Source organism: Paroedura picta, chromosome 12, assembly GCF_049243985.1.
Source record: "Paroedura picta isolate Pp20150507F chromosome 12, Ppicta_v3.0, whole genome shotgun sequence".
NCBI classification, from domain to species: domain Eukaryota; kingdom Metazoa; phylum Chordata; class Lepidosauria; order Squamata; family Gekkonidae; genus Paroedura; species Paroedura picta.
Genome location: NC_135380.1, coordinates 43967395 through 43991587, shown reverse-complemented (window position 1 = coordinate 43991587; position 24193 = coordinate 43967395). Strand labels below are relative to the sequence as shown.

The 24193-nt window shown below is 47.6% G+C and overlaps 1 protein-coding gene across 2 annotated transcripts; it reads right to left on the bottom strand.

Annotated features, from left to right (window-relative positions):
• Positions 1-9: 9 nt before the first annotated feature.
• On the bottom strand, positions 10-23823 carry PHYHD1 (phytanoyl-CoA dioxygenase domain containing 1). 2 transcript variants are annotated; one of them, XM_077306548.1, is made up of 11 exons: positions 23494-23823; positions 20369-20527; positions 16781-16856; positions 14386-14433; positions 12652-12707; positions 12467-12529; positions 12342-12363; positions 8000-8128; positions 5222-5338; positions 2547-2673; positions 10-1789 (listed from the first exon to the last, which is right to left on the bottom strand). In XM_077306548.1, exons 1-11 carry the CDS (start codon positions 23563-23565, stop codon positions 1738-1740), a joined length of 921 nt encoding a protein of 306 aa, XP_077162663.1. In that variant the 5' UTR covers positions 23566-23823; the 3' UTR covers positions 10-1737. The 2 variants fall into 2 exon arrangements, with proteins under 2 accessions (XP_077162663.1, XP_077162664.1); XM_077306549.1 differs by having other exon boundaries at positions 23533-23789.
• Positions 23824-24193: the final 370 nt, after the last annotated feature.

The following is a 24193-nucleotide window of genomic DNA, read 5'->3' as shown; positions in this document are numbered from 1 at the left end:
GGGCTAGTGTTGCATGACTTGTTGGGTGTTTATTTAAAAAAGAAATAGAAATCAAAGTACACTGTTGTGTTTTAAATTAACAAAAAAAGCACATTCTGGATATTTGAGCCGCCAAGACATAATAAATCTCCTAAGGAATTCACTTGCTTAAGGGTTTAAGGAGGGTCTTGTTGGATCAAGCCCACAGGAGCTGTGCCTTGGTGGTAGAACACATGCTTTACTTCCAGAGTCTCCAGCTGTAGGGCCGAGTAGCCAGCGAAGTACGTGGATCAGTTGTTTGATTCAGCATGTTTTTTAAAATGATCCTTTCTCTCCTGCAGTTGGACTCCTCTGGGTGTGTTTATGGCTCCACCCACCACAGCAGCCATTGTGTGATTGCACTTACTGTGCTGTGTCAGAGTGTCAAGGGGACCCCCCAGGATAGACTGACCAAGGACTCTGCCTAAAGAGGTTTCGCTCTAGCCTGATCTTGTCAGATCTTATAAACTAAGCGGGGATGAGTCACCAGCCAGGAAGTCCGGGACTGCTGGGCAGAGGCAAGCAATGGCAAATGGCCTCTTGCCTCAAAAACCTCCCTGGGCTCACCATAAATCGGCTGCGACTTAACCACACTTTCCATCCCCACCACAGTTTTAGAGAGCGATGTGGTTGATCCCTGTTGGACTGCAAATTGTACTTGCAAGAAAATGTTCCGTGCAGGTCTTTGCTAAAGCAAATAAAAGGTAAGCCTCTGGACTTTCCATAACCTGATGTCATTTGCATGGTTTCCCCCGATAATGTTGTGAAGTGTTTTTAAGGCAAATTTGTCTTCTGTAAGGAAGCCATTGGGACCCAGGGGCAAAGTGACACAAGGCAATGAAACATCTGCTGCTCCCCAACCCCTGTCCGGCAGGATCTATGCTTGAAGCAGAGTTGGGGTAGAATAAATTGGTAGAATAAATCGGACCATTTCACACACTACAGGTTTAGAAGACAATTTTGTAATACTATCCGATGTATGAACTCTGCCCAAACAAGTGTAGTCTGCCCAATTGTGTTAGTTTTATATTTGCACAGTGTCTTTTTGTTAATTTTTTGATGCAGGGAACCAGTCTCATAACCACCACCTCAGTCGGCAAATCCTCCTCCTGAAATATTACACTCATAAGGCCTAGAACCTTGTGTTCTTTTTGTACAAAAAATGCAAGCTCAGCAGTGTTCCCTTCCAGCAGTGTGGATGAGCAGGGGGTTGGACTAGATGGCCTGTATGGCCCCTTCCAACTCTATGATTCTATGAGCGGCTGGTCAACACAGGAAGTCCAGCTCAGCAGCCATGTGGAGCCACGTGGGGCGCGACCTGAGGCCTGTTTTAAGATCCCCTCCTATTCTGCTCAGGATGAACTGCTCTGCCTCCCCGCCCCCGGGGGGTAGACAAAGAAACACTTGAGATTCTTAGGAAGCAGTCTTCTGCACCTACTGCTGCTGGTCTGTGTTTTTTCTGGTCTCCCATATCAGACATCCAGAAGACCTCCATTGCCCAGATGTTGGCAGGATAGCAGTGCTCTTATTTATTCCGCTCTGTCAGTGTACTTTGAGGTTTGGGCAGAGTTCTTTCACATGTAGTGGGAATTGTCTTCCGGCTTTAACCTCAGGTCAAAGGTGAAGCAGTGCCAGAAGCTGAGATTTTAGTAATGGGTTCACCAGGAAACCATGGCCAGCAGTTGCCTGCCAAGTGTGGTTTTATCAGCCAGTCATTAGTTAGTTCTGTGTATAGAGGGATGGAAAAGGCAATTCCGGGGTTGGCTGAAGCCTGCAAAACATTTTTTTAAAGAATGTCAGAACACAGTAGAGAAGAGCAAGAATCATGTCACACCTTAAAGACGAACCAAATGTGTGTCTTTCGCGAGTCACTGTTTTGCGGCACAGCATGCTCATAAACTAGGCTGTCGCATTCAAAGCGATCCATGGAGCTGAGGGAAGACAGAGTTTAAGAGGCAGGGAAGTGCCTCTGCATGCCCAGAACTTGTTAGCAAGAGAAACGCAGTTTTTGACCTTACGTACCTCAGTGCCCTGAAGAAATACTTGGCTTCTTCCCTCCCTTCCTCTGCATGCAATTACCTCAGAGGCTGTTCTAGCTGTCTCCTTTGCCCTCACTTGTCCAATAAGTACTTCAGAGTTTTGTCTTTGCCGTTTTCTCCCCAGCACAGACACCTTGTGAAGTAGTTGGGGCTGAGAGAGCTATGAGAGAACTGCAACTAGTCCAAGGTCATCCAGCTGGCTGCATGCGGAAGAGTGGGGAATTGAACCTGGTTCAATAGATCAGAGGCTGATGCTCTGGAGAACCAGGTTCAATTCCCCACTCTTCTGCATGCAGCCAGCTGGGGACTTTGGACTAGTCACAGTTCTCTCATAGCTCTCTCAGCCCCAACTACTACACAAGGTGTCTGCTGGAGAGAGGAAAGCAAGGCTGTAAGTCACTTTGGGACTCCTTTGAGCAGTGAAAAGCAGAATATAAAGAACCAGCTTTTCTTCTCTTCATGAGGGAGGCTAGCAGAAGGCTGACTCACCAGTTCTCTTTGCTCCAGAGGGTGTCCTTGGCCTCCATCAAATGGAAGGTGTAGACATGCCGAGAGCTTGCTGAGAGGTTTGCTTCACTTTTATGGACCACCTCACCATGGATCAGAATGAGACCACCTGTTGGCAATAGAAGGCAGGTTGTGTCCTTCGGAGAAAGGTGTGCAGCTGTGGTCCTCTAGCCCTAGAAATAGTGACTTGGAGACCTGCTAGTAGAGCTACCAACTCTGGGTCGAGAGATGCCTGGAGATCTGGGGGAGGGGAGGTAGAACCTAGAGAGAGACCCCAACAGGGAATACAGCCAGAAACCCCCATCCCAGTTCACCCAGTTCCTCTCTATAGTCTGGAGGCAATTCTGAGAGACATCCAGGCCCTGCAGGGAGACCATACCTCTGTTATTACTGGTACTGTTGTTTACTTGACGTTATTACTGAGTTATAATGTACTCATTCCATGTTCTCCTATGTTTTGGGTAAACTACCCTGAGCTGCGGGGGGGGGGGGGGGTGAATTGCCGCATTTACTGTTTGGTTGTCCTAAGGTCTTGTTGTATCAATATTCCCTAGGCGATTATATGAAGAAATTGAAATATCATTGCATAGATGAGAAACAACTGATCAAGAAGGATCCATCAGCTATTCTTGGGGTAGCCTAAGTTTTGTTGGCTATTTCAAGACGAAATATCCCATTGATGGTTGGCATATGCCAGGAGTGGCCAAGCTGTGGCTCTCCAGATGTCCATGGACTACTGCAGGGGCTCATGGGCACTGTAGTCTATGGACATCTGGAGAGCCACAGCTTGGCCACCCCTGTTATATGCCATTTTCTGTGAACCTTATTCATTTCATTGCATTCTGATGAATGTATTATGGCTATAAGGGCTTTCTGAATCTGCATGGAGATTGGAAATCCTTGCTGCCGCCACCCACTATGGTATATTTATTTACCGGCTTCGTTTATAGCCTACCTGATCCCTCAAGAGTACCCAAAAGTGATCTACTTTGTTCTCCTGGTCTCCATTTTATCTTCAGGACAACCCCCTGTGGTAGGTTAGGCTGACATGGCATGACTGGCCCAACATCTCCCAGCAAAACTCCATAGAGGTTAGTGGGGATTCAAGCCTGGGCCCTTCAGTCCCTTGTCCAGCACTATAACTGCTCTGTGACACACTAATGTTCTTCTCCTTCATATGGCTCCCGACACTTTGCCTCTCTGCCCTTGTGTGTTCTTGGTATCCCACCTTAAAAAGAAACCAGAGTGCCACATGGAGGGGGGCGGGTGTTTCCTTAGGGTTGCCAGTAGCCAGGTCCCTTTAACAGTGGTTAAAGAGATGTTCTTTCCCAGCTTGGTGTGATTTAGCTCCATGTCTTGAAAAGCTTCATATCTCCATATTCAGACCCTAAGCGATACATTTTTCTTCCAGGCGGTTGGCAACTAGTGTTGGGAAATACCTGGAGATTTTAAGGGTGAAGCCTGAGGAGGGTGGGGCATAATGCCATAGAGTTCTCCTTCCAAAAAGGCTATTTTCCCCAGGGGAACTGACTTCTATCACCTGGAGATGAGTTGCAAACCCAGAAAATCTCCAGCCACCTCCTGGAGGTTGGCAGCCCCGTTGGCAACTAACGGGATGCAGCCAAAATAAACTTTACAAAATAATTATCTCCTAATTGCTCAGTTTGCATGAAGTGCAAAGCTGGAGGCATTTAATGCAGAACTGTGCATTTCCTATACTTAAAAGGGGGGGCACAGTGCAAAAAGAAAGATGCCTATTCTTGGAGTCTCCCTTAAAATGACTGCAGGCTGGTCAGGGTTCTCTTTCCCAAAAACCTTGCAGAACTGCTGCCCACAGAAAAACAGAATACCAAGCTAGATGAACCCATAGTTTGACCCTCCCCCCCCAAACACACACAGGAACTTTACATGTCCATGTAGCTGGTCATTAGATTTCCACAAGTAAGTAACACTGGTGGTGGTGGGAATCCCATCTCCCCCGAATCATCATAGGACCATAGTGGCAGTATCTGGGATCTACCTGGAGCTCGGATCAGCTCCCAGTGCCTGCCGCTGCTGAGCCCAGACTAGCTCCCCACATCTGCTGCTACTGTGGTGGGGCCTGGAACAGCTCCTGGCATCCGCTGCCACTACAGCAGGGCTCGAAGCAGTTCCTGAACAGCCCACCGTGGCTCCAAGGCTGCACCACACAGGTTAAGAAGTAAAAAAGCATTCTCTGCACTTGCACAGAGAACGCAACTTCACTTTTTGAGGGATTTAAATCCCCTTCTTTCTTTTTTTTAATTTTCAGTTTTTTCTGCAAACCAGGGGAGTGCCCCAAGCTTGCTGGAAAAAAATTGTTAGCCTCCATGTGGCCCCAATCTGTGGATTTAACCATCCACAGATGGGGCCTCAAGTGCCTGTAAGAATACAAGATATACACTGTAGAACAGGGCTAGTCAACCTGTGGTCCTCCAGATGTTCATGGACTACAATTCCCATGAGCCTCTGCCAGCGTTTGGAGGACGACAGGTTGACTCCCCCTGCTGTAGAGCACTGTTTGCCTGCTGAAAGTGGCCTGAAAAGTCTGTGTGTGGGGGGAGCTCCGTGTGTGCCCCACACTTTCTGTTCTGCTCTCCAAACCAGTTTCACTTAAAACTGATATTCCTGTTGCTTACCTTTCCCAATCGGCGCAGGAATGAATTGACTGCTGTCATACTCCCGCTCCGTGCCAATGAACTGGGTGCACGGTATTGTGCCTGGGGGAGTTCGAACCATGCGCCTCGTGATCCCACCTGTAACCCCACAGGGCAGACACATTATTATTTGGGTTTCTTCCCCACCGCAATTATCAGTGCCCCCCCCATTACAATCAAGACCCAGTGGCGAAAAAAGCCCATTGTATAAGAAATACAATGGGCGCTAGCAGGCGGGGGGGAAAACCGAGGGACAGGTGAGGGTAGCGTAAGGGAAGGAAGCCTACCTGAAAGAGGAGGCGGGCGGCGGCGGTGTGGTCTTTGTCTCGGCGGCGGCCCGGGAAAGGAGTGGAGAAGGGAGGCCATGGCTGCGCGCGGCTGCCGGGGGCTCCCTGGCCGCCGGCCTGACGCATCGGAGGCGCTTCGCCAGGGCGGGAATTGGCGGGAATCGGCTTCGCGCCTGCCGATTGGCCCCACCGATGGTCTGTCCGGAGGAAGGGGCCAATCGGCACCCTTCCTCATCCCGGACCGAGCCCGCCCTAATTCCTCCCCCTAAGCCCTTACGGCTTTATTTAGTCCGCGGCGCCTGTGGCGCCGTGGGCTGTGTTAAGATGTTGCATAGGGGATACACTGGCATAATGGCAGTATAACTCACATGGGGAGAATGGCAATTGAATGCTTCAGGAATGGGGCAAAAAGCCACAATATGGTAATGCCAGCCTATATTGTAATGCAACATAATTCTTGGCTAATCATTCCCTGTGGTTCCCTGAATCAGGTCTAAACCTGGGGGGGGTTTCCTTTTGACGGTAAACTTTTATTTAGTGCTCAGACATATGAGATGCTTGGGCATATAAAGAAGTTAATATTGACAGCTAAAATATTGGCAACGGTAAGCAGGCAGGTTCCGCATACTCGGGATCTTCTTTTATCCTGATCAGAACTACCAACCAATCCTGCCCACTCAAAGGCAACTGTGCATCCCTCAAAATAGAGGGTAAGGAATGGAAATTCTACTTAATCCCCAGGGAATCCGCAGCCCCAGCATTGGGGGTCATTTGTATATTTTCTGGAAACTTATCCTATTGTTCACATGTTTGGGAAATAGTGATAATAATAATCTTGTTTTTGTATTTGTATATTTATGATACAGAGCACGGTGTAGCCTCCATTTGGCATTCACCATTCCTGATTGATGAAGTGGCAGCCATACTCAGAGACAGTGTTGTTGTATACCTGTGTCTATACATGTAAATGGATATATATAGATGCTGATATATATATGTGTATCCATCCTTCCGAGGTCGGTAAAATGAGTACCCAGCTTGCTGGGGTGTAAAACGGTAATGACGGGAGGGAATGGCAAACTACTCTGTATTGAGTCTGCCATGAAAACGCTAGAGGGCATCACCCCAAGGGTCAGACATGACTCGGTGCTTGCACAGGGGATATCTTTACCTTTATGTATATAATAGTCCTGAAGATTGTAGGTGAAACACCTATCCTGTATGTTGGGTGACGTACTAAGTACAGAGAGATTGAGGAGTTCAGATGTCATGAACAAGAGTCTCCCTCATTTGTCAAGAGGCTTATGGTCAGCCATAATCACTCTTAAGGCTTCATACATCCATTCCTGTGTTTCTCCATAATAGCCTCCTGATCTGATCTCCTCAGCAAATCAAGAGCCTTCTTTTTTATTTTGAATCCATTTTACAGGCTAGGGTCACTCACATTGTACCAGGAAGAGTTTACTTTTTTTCCCCAGCTGCTCAGGCCACAAGAGAAATTTGACTGCAGCCTATTCCCAATATTAGAATTTGAGATGCAACCTACTCATGGTTGCAGATATCCAAACCGGCATTCTGTGACTTAGGAAGGATTTAATTTTTGCACCGTAAATCTTCACTGCCATTGGAACTGACTGACCCCCGTACTGCAAAAAGAATCTCAGAATAGCAGCAAAGTGGACTTTCATTCCCTCCAAGGCATAATCAAGATTTGTAAGCCAGGATAACATGGAATCCAAGGTCACACTACAAGTTCACTTGGTCTATCAGGTATCCATTGTTATCCAAGCCTGACGGGCTTTCTTAAAAGTTCTCGCTTTTTTAAAAAGCAAGCTCTTTGATTTACTGTAATTAATAACCATCTGGTTATCCTGACAATATTTCCCCCACAGCGCAAAGTAAATGTGTCAACCTACTTGCATACAGAATAGTAGCACAGAATCCTTACAATTATTTCTAGCTTACTGATGGGAGCTGAATGGATTAACAGCGCACCCCGATACTGACTGCTAGCCTTGCATACGTGAGCGAAACCCTGGCATCTGCAGGGATTAAGATATGGCGATAGCTCAGGTCAGTGTGTACTTTTCCGGGCAAACACAGAGGTCAGAGTCTGGCTGCGACAAGAGTGTAGAATGAAGGCTAGCATGTAAACAAAATGTACTGAATAAAGCTTGGGGTCCAGAGAAGCCCCGGGAAGAGAAAGAAGAGAGAGACAGGCAGAAGATTCCTTTTTCTCCACATACCTGTGTCGTGTCATCCCTACAGCTTACAGTGTGTGTGAGAGTGAGACTTTGCAAGGAATTCTAAGAGAGCAGAGAAGAATATCTCTTCTTGCATGATTCCCAATTGTGAAGAGTAAGGAAGATGCAACATCTATGGCATTTGTAGGGATGCCAGCCTCCAGGTAAGGCCTGGGAATCTCCTTGAATTACAGCTTACCTACAGATTCAAATGGGTAGCCATGTCTTACTTGTGTGAGAGCCAGGCAGGAACCACAGGCAGCCGTTCTCCTCAGCGGCATCTTCCAAGGCAACCCAGAGACCCACAACCCTGCCCAAGGGTTCTGTGTGGAGGAAGGTAGCGTCCTGATGGGCTGTCACTGGAAGCAACAGGAGAGACACAGGGAAAAATATTTATTTTAAATAGTTATTTGCCTCCTTACAGAGCTCAAGGTAGCCTACAACAGGGGTAGTCAACCTGTGGTCCTCCAGATGTCCATGGACTACAATTCCCATGAGCCCCTGCCAGCATTTGCTGGCAGGGGCTCATGGGAATTGTAGTCCATGGACATCTGGAGGACCACAGGTTGACTACCCCTGGCCTACAATGTAAAGAATTTAGGGCTGCTTTAATCAAGTGCTGTCCTAAACAAAACCATTCTTCCACTGCCCCCTTAAGAGTGAAAGTGAGGACGAAGCTGCCCCCTCTCTTGTGCCCACCAAACAAGCATCTTCAATGGGCGGGACGGTCAGGAGGGCTTCTCATGGTGATCTTCATGTGCAGGCAGGAAAACAGGCCTCCAGATACCCGGTCCCGAGCCAGGGCAGAGCCAAGTCCCACCGCATCACAACTGACTATTGGCCACCCAGTAAGGTTTCCAGGCAAGAAGCAGTTTGCCATTGCCTGCCTCTGTGTCACACAACCCAGGGCTTCCTTGGTGGTCTCCCACCCAAATAATGACCAGGGTGCCTAGATGCCAAGATCTCATGCAAACAGGCTAGCCGGGGCAATCCAGTTGGAGCAAGCCATGTTAGGCCTTCGTTTCTTCAAGACACTCAGGATGCTGGCTTTCAGCCTGAGTTATTGTCAAGACTAGAACCATCACACCACATGGGACCGTCACACCACATGGGGTGGGATTCCTGGCTCAGGTCCTCTAGTAGAGGCACCTCCTTCTGGCAGAAGGGGAGAGGACAGGGGGGGCATTGTGTCTGGTTGCACATGTCAGATCCATCCATTGGAGGAACATGCCCTGCTAGCAGAACGCATCAGGATCTAACTTAGTCGTCCTTACAGAGTCATTTTCATCACAACTCATTTAAGCAATTAATTGGCATGCTGCCTTTTCCCCCAATGGGAACCCATAGTGGCTTACATTGCTCTCCTCTCCTCTATTTTGTGACTGGCCCAAGGTCACCCAGTGAGCTTCCCTAGCACAAGTGTGGATTTGAACCCAGGTCCCCCAGATTTCAGTCTGACACTCTAAGCCAGCCTTTCTCAACTTTTTTGAGAACTGAGAACTGAAGTTCTCAACTTCTCAACTTTTTTGAGAACTGAAACATTCTTCAGGATACAGGGAAACCCGGGAAGTGCTGCAATCCTGCAGAATATGGTTGGGAAGCAGAGCTGTAGATACGCCCACCTGGGGCCCCTCCCCTTCCCACCCCCTCCAGGCCCATCACTGGCCATTTTGGGAGGGAGTGGCGAGGCAACATGACCCAATAAATGTATAAGAAATTTAAAACATATATTTAAAAAAATTAACTCCCACCCATTTGGGAATCCTGGTTGAGAAACACTGCTCTAACCACTGCACCACATTGTCTCTCTTCTACAGCCGACCCAGCTAGCAACTATGCAGGAAGTGGCTGGAATTCCTGGCATCCAAAGCTGCTAACGTACCATATTTTTACAGAAAGAGATGATTTAGCAGTCTACTAACACACCCCCTGCCTATTCCTTTGGCCGGGCATGCAAAGGATGACCTTATGCTGAGCACACCTGGGAATGATGCACAATTATATAATCTGTCAGATGAGATGGGGCGGGGGTTGTATCTGGTTACATGCTTCAGATTCCCAAAAAGCAACGAGGCAGGAAAAGGAAAAGAAACCAAATACTAGTAAGCATTAGACACTTGGTAGTGGCTATTAACTTTCTGCAAGAAAGTCACTTGCAAGTTCATACATTGATCCTCGTACCAAAAGCGTGGCATAGGACTCGGAGAAGGGCAGAGATTAATCTGGTAGCCCTACACAGACAGCATGGAGAAAAGAAACCAAATACTAGAAAATTTCCCAAGGATTTAGATCTAGGATCAGCATAAAGAGGACAGTGTACTACATAAGGAATTATATCCTTCACATATTGCTCCTCACAGACATAGCCTTAAGTCTGCAAACAACAACAAGAAGAAGAAGAGTTGGTTCTTATATGTGGCTTTTCTCCACCACAAGGAGTCTCAAAGCGACTTACATTCACCTTCCCTTCCTCTCCCCAGACACCCTGTGAGGGAGGGTGAGACTGAGAGAGCCCTGATATTCTTGCTCGGTCAGAACAGCTCTATCAGTGCTGTGACTGGCCCAAGATCACCTAGCTGGCTGCATGTAAGGGAGTGCAGAATTGAACCCAGCTCTCCAAATTAGAAGTCCACCCTCCTAACCACTACACCAAGCTGGCAAAATGAAGAGCAGTAAAAGCAGTTCTAAGAATAAAATTTTAAGAAAGGTTGGGAGAGCTTGGTCTGTTTAGAATAGAGAGAAGACGACTGGGAGGGGATCAGATAACCATCTTCAAGTATTTAAAAGGCTGCCATATAGAGGATGGAGCAGAATTGTTCTCTCTTGCCCCAGAGGGACAGACCAGAATGAATGGGATGAAATTAATTCAAAAGAAATTCCATCTAAACATCCGGAAGAAGTTCCTGACAGAGTGGTTTCTCAGTGGAACAGACTTCCTCGGGAGGTGGTGGGTTCTCCATCTTTGGAAATGTTTAAACGGAGGCTGGATAGTCATGTGACCGAGAGGCTGATTCTGTGAAGGCAAAGGGGTGGCAGTTTACAGTAGATGAGCGATTGGGATGTGAGTGTCCTGCATAGTGCAGGGGGTTGGACTGGATGACCCATGAGGTCTCTTCCAACTCTATTATTCTATGATTTTATGAATTGTATCTTCCCTGTGAGGTAGGTAGGTTTGGCTGAGAGAGTGTGACTGGCTCCCGGATCCTAGGCCACTACTCAGCTGCTACACTCCACTGGCTCCGTGCATGGAGAATTGAACACTCGTACAATTCTTTCCAGGAGATCTGGCGCATCCATATATGCATCTCTCAACATGAATTCCACTGAAGGGCTGGGGGAGGTCAGGCCCTGCCAGAGCAATCTTTCACCCCCTTATCTTTTCTTCTCCTTCCCTTAGAAAGAGGGGAAGGGCTCCCCACGCAGACAGACCAGCAAGCAGACCTCCGTTGGCTATTTGAGATGAACAGCTGGGTCATTGCTAGCAGCATCCCCCTTCACAGTATCCTTGTCACTGATAATATTGCAGTCACCAAGAGGGCAGGCTGAACAAGAGGTGCAGGGAGAACAGAATACCCCTTCTTCCATTACAGCGGGGCTTGAACTGTCCACCTTGAGGGGGCCCTGCTGGAGAGGAACTGGGGCAGAGCATGAGCGCCTCCACCCAGCCCTGAATCCTTGGGCAAGCTGCAGTTCTCCCAGAACTCTCTCAGCCCACCTACTTCCCAAGAGGCCCATTGTGGGGAGAGGAAGGTGAAAGCAAGTTGCTCTGAGACTCCTTAAGGTTGAGAAAAGGAGGGTATATAAACCAATTTTTCTCGTGGGGCCAACTTCTTCCCTCTAACCCCTTCGACAAGGAAATTTGGAGGGCATTGGGCTAGTCTTGGGTTTTCTCAGTGGCCATCCAAGTGGTCTAGACCAGGCCCATAAGTGCTAGTAGGACCTGTCTCCTCCGGTGTTCCCTCTAAGGCAGGGGTGGCCACCCTGTGGCCCTCCAGATGTCCACGGACAACAATTACCATGAGCCCCAGCAGGGCTCATGGTAATTGTTGTCCATGGACATCTGGAGAGCCACAGGTTGGCCACCTCTGCTCTAAGTTGAGCAGCTACTCACTGACGCAGGAGGGCCCACTCAGCAGCCTTCTGGAGCCACCCATTTCAAGACCACTGCAGCTCTATTCGGCTCCACTCGGTCAAGGGGGAAAACATGGAAGGGACGTCGGCCTCCTCCCTCTCTCTGTGCCATAAGACTTGTAAAAGCTTTCCTGGAAAGCTTTTGACCGAGGCCCTTTGGGCCCTGCGGCCGTGAAGCACTGCGATGTATCCGGACATTAAGCTATTATTCGCTAGTGGATGGTTTTACAATTCATTGCTATTTTAATTAGGAGCTTTTTCGGTTAATAGTAGATACGCTATCGGTGTCCCTCTGGACCAAGGCAGTGCAAAAGTAGTTCTTAAACTCAAAGAAAGAAAGAAATCGCAGGCCTAGAATGCCAAAAATGTGTGCGGGGGTGGGGGTGGGGGTGGGATCTAGCATGGATTTTAATTCTAATGAAAGCAAAACAAAAGACTCACCTTCACCACCGATGTGAGGCGGCTGATTGAGAGAGAAGAAACAAACATTAGTGTGTGTGTGTGTGTGTGTGGGGGGGGGAATCCCCAAACCTCATCAAATTTTAAGAGAGCTTTGGTGACAGTACCTTGAAGATATACATACTCTGGACCACCACCGGGTTCTCAAGGCCAAGTTTCCTTGCCAGGGCCTGTGAAGAATCCCAAAAATGGCAAGAGGGCTTAAACCGACAGAGACATAATTCCAGGAGCATAGGGTTCGCAAGCACCTCGTTTTACAACTGGCAGATGCTTCTGGCTGTTCTTAACTCACCTGAACTTTTGAGGAGAAAGTCATTTGCTTGAAGACAGCATCAGAGGCATGCAGAGCTGCAGGAAAGGAAGAAGCAGAAGAGGGCCTTTCATTCCCCCGTGGCAGAAACATTTGATAAAGAAAGTTAGATGGAAGCCAAGCCAAGAAATCATCAATGAAAATTCCACGCCAGCTTTGCGTTGCCTCTTTACAAGGTCTTTATACCCAACCTGTCATTAAATACTTGTTGGCCTCCTTAATTTTCTGCCACCTCAGCTTATCTCTTGGATAGGGTTAGCCAACCTCCAGGTTGTGGCTGGAGAATGTCTGGGATCACAACTTATCTCCAGGCAACAGGGATTGGTTTACCTGGGAGAAATGGCTACTTCGTAAGATATCCCTTACATTATACCTTGCTGACGTCCCAGGTTGCAATAGGCAAGATCTGTAGTGTGCCTGTGGTTTTAGTAGCAATTATCTTTTGTTGAGATACAAAAGGCTAAGTTTGTAGGGCTAGTTCTCTCTGGCCTTGGCTGTTTGGTTTTCATTTACCTCTAATCATTTTCTTTGAAACTATAGGTTGCCAGGAAGGGGTTGTTTTTGCTTTGAGTGCAATCAAAAATAAAACAAACATTAAATCAATTTTTTAGGATTCATATTATGATTTGTTTCTGATGATGGAGAAGCTGAACCCAGCTCTCTTCTGCTTCTAGGAGTAAACCTCAGGAAGTTGCAGGGTCAACTCCAGACTCGCAAAAAGAGCAGAAGACCTTTGCGAGGAGGAGAATCATCGGATGACCGAAAGAACTAGGAGGAGAGCTCAGCGTCCGTTTGCCGTATCCCAGGTGCCTAATTCCACGTCAGACCACAGGCCGTCTAGCTCAGGACTGTCGACTCTGACTGGCTTCAGCCTCAGTTCTTAGGGGAAAGAAAGGCCTTTCACGTGTGGTTATCAGACTGCACCAGCAGCCCCCAGGAATAGTACGGGGGTAGAGTAGGTTACCAGGGATTATCAGGAGCAGGACGTGGAGAAGTCAGAAAGAAGCGCAACATGTCCATGTCACCCAGAAGTGATGTTGGGGGGCAACACTCTGGTTTGTGGGCAAAACCTCTATGATAGAATTACCTTCCTACCATAGAGTTTGCCCAAAAAGCAGAACATTGCCCACCGACTTGCTGATGTCACTGCCAAGTGACGTAGATATGTTATGATTATTTCTGGATTCTTGCCTGTTTGGGGAAGGTAATTCCCCCTGCCTTCTGAAAGCCCTGAAATGCAGAGAGGGATTCAGAACTAGGGGGGACTGGCAACCCTAGGGTAGGGTCTGGTGCACCAGTGTCATGCCAGCATGCTGACATCACTTCCAGCCGTTATGGAACATTCTAGGATTTACAAAAGCTCTCTGATAAACCCATGGTGTTTGCTAGGGTATCAAGACATCACTTCCTGGGTTTACTAGAAGGGATGTCAGCATGGTACCTATAGGTGGCCCATTCTCCCCTCCCTTTCCTCCTGCTGGCAAACCAGGCCATAGCTATTGTTTGCTATAGCACGCCTACTTTCCAAGCACCTGCTAACTGAGATGCTGTAATGGGGTATGCCAGAGATTGAGACCTTCTGCGCATAAGAGCAGTTGCTCTCCCATGAAACACAGTCCGGGGCAGACAATTTATTGTAACATGAAAGAATTTCTTTATAGAAGACTTTATAGAAGACCCCCCCCCACCCGAAATACCACCCTTCTTCATACTTGCCATGGCCAATTTTGTTAATAGATTTGTCCTTCGGCACCAGAAATTCCCCTAAGAAACAACGAAACAAAACAAATCTGAATTAAAAGGATATTGCAAAAGGATTAGAATATTCATGTTGTAGCATCCTTGGGAATGGAGTTCACAATCCTCGCCTGGCAGTTGCACCAGACCCAACTTGCACCCTTTCTCTTGGTATTGGAGCTAGCCCGGGTGATCCATACCCCAGTCACTGCTTGATTGTTGTTGTTGTTGTTATTGTTAGGTGCGAAGTCGTGTCTGACCCATCGCAACCCCATGGACAATGATCCTCCAGGCCTTCCTGTCCTCTACTATTAGACTTTTGCAATTCGCTCTGCACAGGGCTTCCCTGGAGATTGCTCCAGAAGCTCCAACTGGTTCAAAACTCAGAGACCCAGGGCTTCATGGGAACCCAGTAGAGAGAGCATATGACACCAGAGCTCTCCAAGCTGCACTGGCTCCAGATTAGAGACTGGATCAGGTTTAGGGTTTTGGAATTAACCTTCAAGGCCCTAAGGGGTCTAGAATTGGCGTATCTGCAGGACCGCTCCTTCCCCTACACCCCCCAAATAGTGTCGAGGTCATCCCCAGCCCGAGAGAAGTCCGCCTGGCCTCCTGGAAGAGCTGAGGGCCCTGATGGAACTGACTCATGTCCACAGGGCCTGCAAGATGGGGCTCCTCCGCCAGGTGTTTGGTTGAGGCCAGGACAGCAAAACAATCCATCTCCCCACCACCCCCACAACCTCAAAAGCTAGACACCTCGTGCTGCTGGAAGATCACAGCTTGGTTCAACTGTGCTTTATATTTTATCCTATCCTGTGGTGGTCATGGGTGGTTTTGATCTCTTTGACTTTATTGTATATTATATTGTATATGGAATGTTGTGAGCCTCCACAGGCTGGCAACCCCGGGAGTGGTGGCATAAAAGTGCAAAGAATAAATAAATTCAAATAAAACCAGACCAAACCCCTAGTGAGGACCCCCAGCCCCAAAGAGGTGACATTGGCCTCGACCGGGGTCAGGGCCTTTGTGGCCTTGGCCCAGCCTTTTGGAGTGCTCTGCTGAAAGAGATCAGGGCCCCCTGGGACTGTCAGGGCGTAGATTCGAGACTAGGAGCTCCTTAAAGGTCACAAATGTTTTTTGAAGAAGTTTTCAAAAGTCAATGCTCCCTTTGTCAAGCAGGTTTTCTATCTGACAAAGGGAATTCTGACTGGGAAGTTCATACCCCAGACATATTGCTGGCCTCTTAGGTGCTCCTGGATTCAAATTTATTTGTTTGTTCAATTTATATATCACCCTTCTAGCAAGCTCAGGGCAGTGTGCCACATTGTATCCCATATAATAACAACTGATTAAAACACAACAGTAATTAATCACAATTAATTAATTAAAATATAATTAGCCAAAGTTATAAAAGAATTTCAGAGCAGCATCTACATCTGATGATCTCTACGGTGATTCAAATACAGTCTTCATAAACGTCTCTTTCCCTAGTCTGGGGTGCTTTCATGGGGGTTAGAGGTTAACTTAGAGGTTAACTCTCACTGGCCCCAACCAAAAGCTTGTTCAGCCAGACCAACACGACAACCTTTAGAAACATACTTTGTCTGTGGGTCCCCCCCCCCTTATTGAGGCTTAAAGAGCCGTTGAGGCATAATTTGGTGAGCCAGTTTGGTGTAGTGGTTAGGAGTGCAGACTTCTAATTAGGTTCGATTCTGCACTCCCCCACATGCAGCTAGTTGGGTGACCTTCGGCCCACCACAGCACTGAGAAAGCTGTTCTGACCAAGCAGGAATCTCAGGGCTCTCTCAGCCTCACCGACCTCGCAGGGTGTCTGTTGTGGGGAGAGGAAAGGGAAGGAGATTGTAAGCTGCTTTGAGACACCTTTGGATAGAGAAAAGCGGCATATAAGAACCAACTCTTCTCATTCTTCCTTTCAATCAGGAAAAGTTGCAAGGAGAGAGACAATTTTCCCCTTCCCCAGCATCTCAGTCCTGGTCCCTATTTCCCTTTGGGGAGAGCACTTCGAACCCTCCCACAAACATGTTGGGATTTGCAGTTGCAGAACTCCAGAAGGTGCCATGCATAGGAGACAAGCTCTGATGAACTCCGACCAGTCTGAGAGAACTGGGACTGGCCCAAGGTCACCCAGCTGGTTGCATGTAGAAGAATGAGGAATCCAACCCAGTTCTCCAGATTAGAGGTCGCTTCACCACTCTTCACTACGACACCAAGTTGGCCCATGAGAATGGGAAAGGTTTGAAGGCCATGAACAGTTAGAATGATTATGACAATAACAGCGAAAGGGTTCTAAGCCATTTTCTGCTGTGCCTCCTATCTTCTGTGCTTATCACTAGGGCTAAATGAAAATGTTTACCTTTCTCATCAAAAACACCTTTTTCGAAGAAGAACCTGATTTTGTCTCCGCTGGTTAGGAAATAGTCTGCATTTCCCTGTGGGAGATGAACACAATGCTGGCTTCACAAACGTCAGAATTCCTTCTTTCAAAAGCTCTTGCAGCAGCTAAAAAACTTATTTTCCTGGCATTTGCTTTTCTTCATGAGCTTGAAGTGCATCTCCATATGACAAAACAGGCACACAACGGAGGCAAAAAGAAGTAGTTGGGTCAAAAGCCCATAAATGTGAGGAGTTTAGGCTATGACATTTCTACGTGAAGCTCAAAGGCAGGGGTAGTCAAACTGCGGCCCTCCAGATGTCCATGGACTACTATTCCCATGAGCCCCCTGCCAGCGAATGCTGGCAGGGGGCTCTTGGGAATTGTAGTCCATGGACATCTGGAGGGCCGCAGTTTGACTACCCCTGCTCAAAGGTGTATGAGAGAAATGAATTGCTAATGGGGGGGGGGCTTTCCTAGCTCTGCTCATTGAACAGCTACAGTGGAAGAGGAAACCTCATTATTTGTTGAATGCTAAATGAATATAAATCAAATCTACTTATACATTCTAGAGCAGGGGTAGTCAAACTGTGGCCCTCCAGATGTCAATGGACTACAATTCCCAGGACCCCCCTGCCAGCGTTCGCTGGCAGGGGGCTCCTGGGAATTGTAGTCCATGGACATCTGGAGGGCCGCAGTTTGACTACCCCTGTTCTAGAGGGCCTGGCATGTTAGCGACTTGCAGCAGAAATAAGAATGAGCTCTCGTAGACTGACAGCCAAATCTGGGGCAAAGCTTGCACAGACTGGAACCCGTGTCATCAGATGGCTGAAACTTCTCCAGCTGTTGGGGAATAAACTGTAAATGGGAGGCTTGACAAGGCCATGAGAAAGTGAGAGGGTCTGTGCCCTGTCACAGCACCGTGCATTCACTTTGGCCTCCATGTTTACATTTTTTCTTCCTGTAGATCTGTATTTCTTGCTGCTGCTGCTGCTGCTGCTGCATCAGACCAGAGATCCCTGCAGTAGTCCACCCTCTCGTTTCCCACAAATGACTCCAGAAGGCCTACAAATACGGCATGAAAGTGTGGGCTTCCTTTTAGCCTTTGTGGCCAAGAGGCAGGGATGGCTCTTTTCTCCCTAAGTTTGCCTTCTCTCTGTCTAAACTACTGATTGACGCCACATCTTGTGGCAGTGAGTTCCATGAGTTAGTTTTTGCCTCGTATGAAGGAGTACTTCAGTTTGTCCCAGCTGTAGGGTGACTTGGTTCCCCCCAGTTGCTGGGTTGTTTTTGAACTGCGAATCAACGTAGATTCAGAGGGATAGCCCTGGTCTGAAGCTACAAAACAAAGTTTGAGCCCAAAAGACATGAAAGCTTAGAGCCCAAATTAAACTGAGTTTGTCTTAAAGTTGCCACTGGACTCAAACTTTGTTCTATGGATCAGCATGTTTTATATTGCAGCATTGTGCTTTGCAATTAAGGATTTGATTTGTGGAGAGGCTGGGGGTATCGTTACCGAAAAATAAAACACAAGCATCTTTACCAAAAAATAAAAGACAAGCATTTGAAATTTTAAAAAGTAAATCAATTAAAAAGTAAATCAATTACCTGCATCTTTTTTTTTCCCCACAAGAGGTCAGCATGGCAGAAAACAGAAACAGATTTTGCATTGAAAACAAACTTTCTTTATAAAGGATGGATTTGACTCAGCTTTTTCTTTCTAACTGGAGGACTGGGAAGTAGATCAGGTGAGCCTGGGGAAGGGGGGGAAAGTTCCCGGAAACTCCACAAAGCTGGCCATATATTGCATACAGTCAGTGGACAAACATTACTCCCATTGTTCACCTTAGACCTTCTGGACAATGGCTTACAGTGTCACAGAAGAGTGTTAATGTAATTGCTGGCAATCTGCAAGCCAATATGAAGCCTTTGGAGGGTTAGATGAATCCCTTCTCCTCTCCATGCTGGGGACACAATAATGGGGAGACACAGGTAGGAGGCCCAGCGGACATGAGGTTGCTCCTCCAGACTCACCAATTTTAGCTAACAGGGAGTCCAGTACACAAGAAAGCACTGTTGTGTTCAAAACCTCTGATTATTTTGCATCAAGGCAAATGTCCGTTTAGAACTCTGCAAGGGAGAACTGGCACAAAAAAGGTGTGCTGGACAAGTACATGAGGCAGAGGTAGGATCCACACATTGTGGGGAATTGTGCTCTCACGGTCATTCCACGTTCTGCGTTTTCTTGCGTGGAGAGGAAAAGCCAGGTGCTGAACGATTATAACAGCACATTATCCTGCAATATGTGGCTTCAGGCACAAATCTGCCTCCCAGGGTGAAGATGCACTCTTCTGAGTTTCAGAAAATATGGAAAGGCTATTTCCCATAAGGTGTTTGGGCTGGATTGACGGGAAACAGTGTCTGTTTTGCTACATATTTTTTAAACATCTTTATATGCTGGCCTGGATTGGAGGCAGTTTTGCTGAAGCCAAGCAGGATCCGCATCTGGTCAGTGCTTCCCGGTCCCCACCCCCGTCTTGAGCTTCCGCAGATGGAACAGAAATGCAATCAATATATTTGTTTCCATATTCTTAGCTGTAGCTCTTACTTCTTAATTTATGGTTGTTTTATCTGCGCAACTGGTTTGCATGTTATGTAATCCTGAGTAATTTTCTCATGGATGGATTATACCCGTGTTTGTCATACTCAATGTGTGCATTAGTAGGCATACATTTTAGGGTGGATCACCACGAGATGGAGTTCAGGGAGTGGGGATCAAAAAACAATTGCACAGTCATACGTAATTTGCGCCTTCTCCACAATCCCCCTGCACTCTGTTCCTAATCCAGACTGGGATCAGATCAGAATACCCTTATTGGCATAATAATCCAGACTATGACAAACCATTCGGTGCAGAAGGAGCCTTAGAATCATAGAATAGAATCATAGAATAATAGAGTTGGAAGTGACCTCCTGGGTCATCTAGTCCAACTCCCTGCACTATGCAGGACACTCACAACTTTATCGCTCATCCACTGTCACCTGCCACCCCCTTCACAGAATCAGCCTCTTCCCCCATGCTGCTATTTGAAAAGGAAAGGTCCAGGATACTTGGCCTATCCCAGAAGATGACAAGGTGCTATGTCAGGGATGGCCAAACTGTGGCTCTCCAGATGTCCGTGGACTACAATTCCCATGAAGAAATGGGAATGGTAGTCCGTAGCAACCGTGCCATGGAAGAGCCACAGTTTGGCCACCCCTGTGCTTTGTAGTCTCTTGCAAAAGGCCAAATAGTTCCCTCTGAAGACCATTTCGGGGCAGGGGGGAGACAACACAGAAGCTCTTGCACACACCACTGGCCCTGATGGAGAGTGGGAACAGACGGTGTGAGATTCACAGAGGCCACACAAGCCACATGCAATGCAAATCACATCCCTGCCTGCGGACCAGACCTCAAAAACGTAACTTGTGAAACCACCGCCACAAGCCCGGAAAGAATATTGGCGTAAGACAGTGGGCTTCCCGGTTGCATCTTCCCTGGGGGCTCTTTCGCAGAGTTTGCTTCTCTACCTGGGCTCTGAGCTGCTCTTCATGCTTTGTGGAGAATTCAGTGCGGCATTCGGGGGGCACGTCCATTTCAGCGATGATCTTCTGGATCTGGGCCTGCGCTGCATTGCATTCTTCCATGGTGAAAAACTCTTCCAGAGCCAGGAAGCCATCTCTGTGGAACTGGAAAACAGCAGACTAGAGTTCAGGCTCTGCTGAAGGGACATTAAAAGCCCTCCACGTGGTCCATTCTGGAAGCCACGGAAGTTCAGGAGTCAACAACACAGCAAGGAGCTGCAGAAAGCCCGTTTGCCCTTGTCCAGCAGCACTGACAGGAACCTTGCCACAGTTTTCCTTTCTGTGCACACCCTCCCATTTCCTTTAGCTGTTTCTAACATTATGGTCTTAATTTAGCCCTCTCTGCATGCTCTAAACTTAAGGCACGCAAACCCAACATCTGTAGATGATGAACTGTGTGTGTGTGTGTGTGTGTGTGTGTGCTAGGAATCACAGGAGAGGGGAGCAGTTTAGAGCCCCTCAAAATGTCCCTCCACTCAGAGGTTTCAAAAATGCCCATTTCTCCTCCCCTTCATCGGACTCCCAGCTAGATCTGCCAGGCCCCCTCTGGCCACCAGCAAGGGGTGGAGGGCAGGGTGGCCAGAGCCAGGTTGGGAAACTCCTGGAGATTTGGGGACGGAGCTTGGGGAAGACAGGGACTTCAGCGGAGTACAGGGCCACAGAGTCCACCCTCCAAAGCAGGCACTTTCTCCAGGGGAACTGATCTCTGATGTCTGGATCGGTAATTCTGGGGTATCCCAGGTCCCACCTGGAGGCTGGCCTCCCTACTCTCCGCTGCCTTTAAGAATCTGCCCCCTCTGCAGCATACTCACTCAGCAGGATGTTTGAGGGTTTTTTTGTTTTGCTTTGTTCTATGCAGGTGTCTGGGTCATTTACAATGTTCCCCTCCCCCACTTAGGTGCAGAATGCTTCTGGGAAGGAATGGGTCAGTAGTCAAGGCCCACCTACACTCTGGGGAGAAGTTTGCCTACAAACACCCTTCCTTAAGCTGGCCCGCATCTGATCTCCAATGGGGAAGAGGCAGTCAAAAATCCAAGAAGAAGAAGAGTGGGAAGAGCCCTCCAGGGTCACCTAGTGACCCCAATTCCATGCCCAGATGATGCCCCCAAATAATAACAATAACAACAGAAGCAGCAGCAGCAACAGTAATGCTACGGCTTGGCCATCATCTCTCTGGACTGGGAATGTACAAGAAAGTGTTAGTTTCAGCCCAAGAGACAGAACTAGGGTTGGGTGCTTCGGCTGCCGAAGGGGCTGTTCCAGCCCGAAGCAGCTAGCGCTGTGCAGCCGAAGCGTACAACCCTGGATGGAACATCCTTATCTGCAGTCAAACAATCACAGGGAAAGGTCTCCTCCAGCCAGACTCCCTTTTGCCCATCAGGTAACCCTGCAGCCACCTTGGCTGCTGATTTTCCTCTTTTCCAACACAGCAACAATATATTATCCACCAAACCGTGACTTGCCCCAGAAACAAAGCAAAATCAGAGTCCAGGGGCACCTTTAAGACCAACAAAGCTTTATTCCAGGCGTGAACTTTCGAGTGCAAGCACCCTTCGTCAGACTACGAACTGACCATCATGACAGTGGGAATATATAAACAAAAGTTAATCCTGTTAAATTCATAAACCGTATCACAACATCCAAATACAGCCATATAATTCTTTGCTAATCAGACCCCTCATATGCAGTTGTAGTTCACAAAAACAAAGGAGAAATAAAACTGTTTATGTTAGTGCGTCTCGCCGCATCAAGCCGCCGGCCAAGGGAGCCCCCGCCAGCTGCACTGCGCACGACTGCCGGGGACTCCCTTGCCTAGCGCCCGCTGTATTTATTTTGCAGCGGACTTGATTACTAGTATCCTAAATAATGTTGAAGTAGGACAGGCTAATATTTCTTGAAGTTGCAGTCGTTAGAGTCCATCATTACTTTAGTTCTCAGAGTTCCTAGGTAAAGATTACATGCGCCCATCCAAGATAGAAAAGTGCTTCTTCCTCCTGCCCTGAGAATGTTTTATCTCTGCTTGGAGCGTCTGTCTCAAGAGGAAGATTATCTAGCCATTGGACTGTCCAGGACTCTGTCCCCTGAGGTGTGAGTTTCTAATAAGGCATAAGATGGCAGCCCCTTTGGTGGTTCTGTGCGCTTAGGAGATGGAGGCTGTGCTCTAGGAATCTCCCGGTCTTCTTCTGTCCTCCCCACCTGCCAGCCAACTTACCTTTTTCCGCCCCGTGTGTTCAGTCAGTTTGTTTGCACGAAGCCATAGGCCATCACAAAAAAGATTGTGAGAACATTTCAAATCAAAATAATGCAAATTACATTAATCAATCAACTTAAACTTTTCCAGATTGTATGTGTCCGCCTACAATTATTCTAGAGATCTGGTCTCTGTAGAACCTGTTTAGCCCTTCTTGTCTCAGCCACAATGACATTCTCTTGGTAACAAAAGAATTAGTATCTGATAACAAAAAGATTAATTTTTTATAATCAGATTGACCATTTGGACTATTTAGTAAATTAGCAGGGAATATGGCCACCCCTTGTACTGAGTTTTCCCTCCTTCTCTATACCTGACACCCTCCCTTGTGTGTTGGTCACCCAGTTGCCTGGCAGGAACCTGCAAGTACTTTCAAGGGGCGTCTCACTCCCCCATGTATCCTTTCTTAAACCATTTTCTCTTTCCCTCGTCCGGGCAGCCCCTATCTCTTCGCCTTTCTCTGTTTCCTTCTCTCATGATGGTCTGAATGCAGTCTTCCTGTGCGCTTTTAACTCCATGCTGCTGTTTATAGAAACCAGGAAGATTACTCCTTGATGGACCAGCAGATTTTAGGCTTAGCAGAGGTAATTACTTAACTCGGAGGAAGCACAGAATGAAAATAACATTCCAGCCAAGAGAGCCAGGCCCAGCGCTTCCCTCGAAGTTTACAATCTCCACAAGGAATCCCCAGATATTAATGTAATCAGAGCAAAATAGGGAAGCCAGTCCAAAAGCAAATCATTGCTAAATACATTTGCTGGTGGGAAAGAAACACGATTTGCAAATCAGACATGACTAAGTACCACAGATGCACACTTACTTTCTCTCCTGTTTCTCTGGACCAGCTTCCTTCTCTTACCTGGGAAATCTGCTCCTGAGTGACAAACGCCATCTGAGATTTTGTTTTAAAAAGAAAAGGACGTCCTGGGCCGACTGCTAGCTTCTCTCTGAGCCGTTCGGTCTCCACCTCTATATGATCGCTTCCAGCACCATGTGATGAAAGGTCGGGGAAGAGTCATCTGGTTACACAAAGTCCCCGTCAAAAGGACTTTGGCTCATTTCTCTCTGGACTCAGATGGCCGGGCGCATCTCTTTGCCTTCGGGGAGGGGGGGGATAGAAATAACATCGTAAAAGACCGGATAAATAACACCGGTCCAAGGGAGAGCCAGCCCAAGAGGCAAGCACCAAAGCAGGGAGCCTTTGTCAAATCCACGTTCAATCCCAGCTGCAGAGTAAGGCCCTCTGTGAATGTCAGGGGAATGTCTTGCTGCCCTTACCATTGGGCAGGCCCTGTTTTGTTTACAGTATTGTTGCCTCTCATTCCAAAAAATAGCATGAAGTGGCTCGCAAAACTGAAAAAAATTACATATAATAGAATCCCACACAGTTCCAGTCATAATTTATCCTAACTGTAAAAAAAAAAATACTTGTAGGCCAGGGGGAGCCGCAAATGGAAAGGGGGTGAAAGACGATTTGCTTCTTCCGTGCTCGGTTTTCTTGCTGAAATCACCGTCTCTGC

What these genes read in the sequence shown, in the direction of transcription:
- PHYHD1 (XM_077306548.1), bottom strand. Translation starts at nt 23,565, where the DNA reads ATGGCGTTTGTCACTCAGGAGCAGATTTCCCAGGTAAGAGAAGGAAGC. An exon ending in AGAGTATGTATATCTTCAAG is followed by an intron (nt 12,364 to 12,466) that starts GTACTGTCACCA and finishes TCTCTCAATCAG; the next exon opens with CCGCCTCACATCGGTGGTGA. An exon ending in CTCTGGAGCAAAGAGAACTG is followed by an intron (nt 1,790 to 2,546) that starts GTGAGTCAGCCT and finishes AATGTTTTGCAG; the next exon opens with GCTTCAGCCAACCCCGGAAT.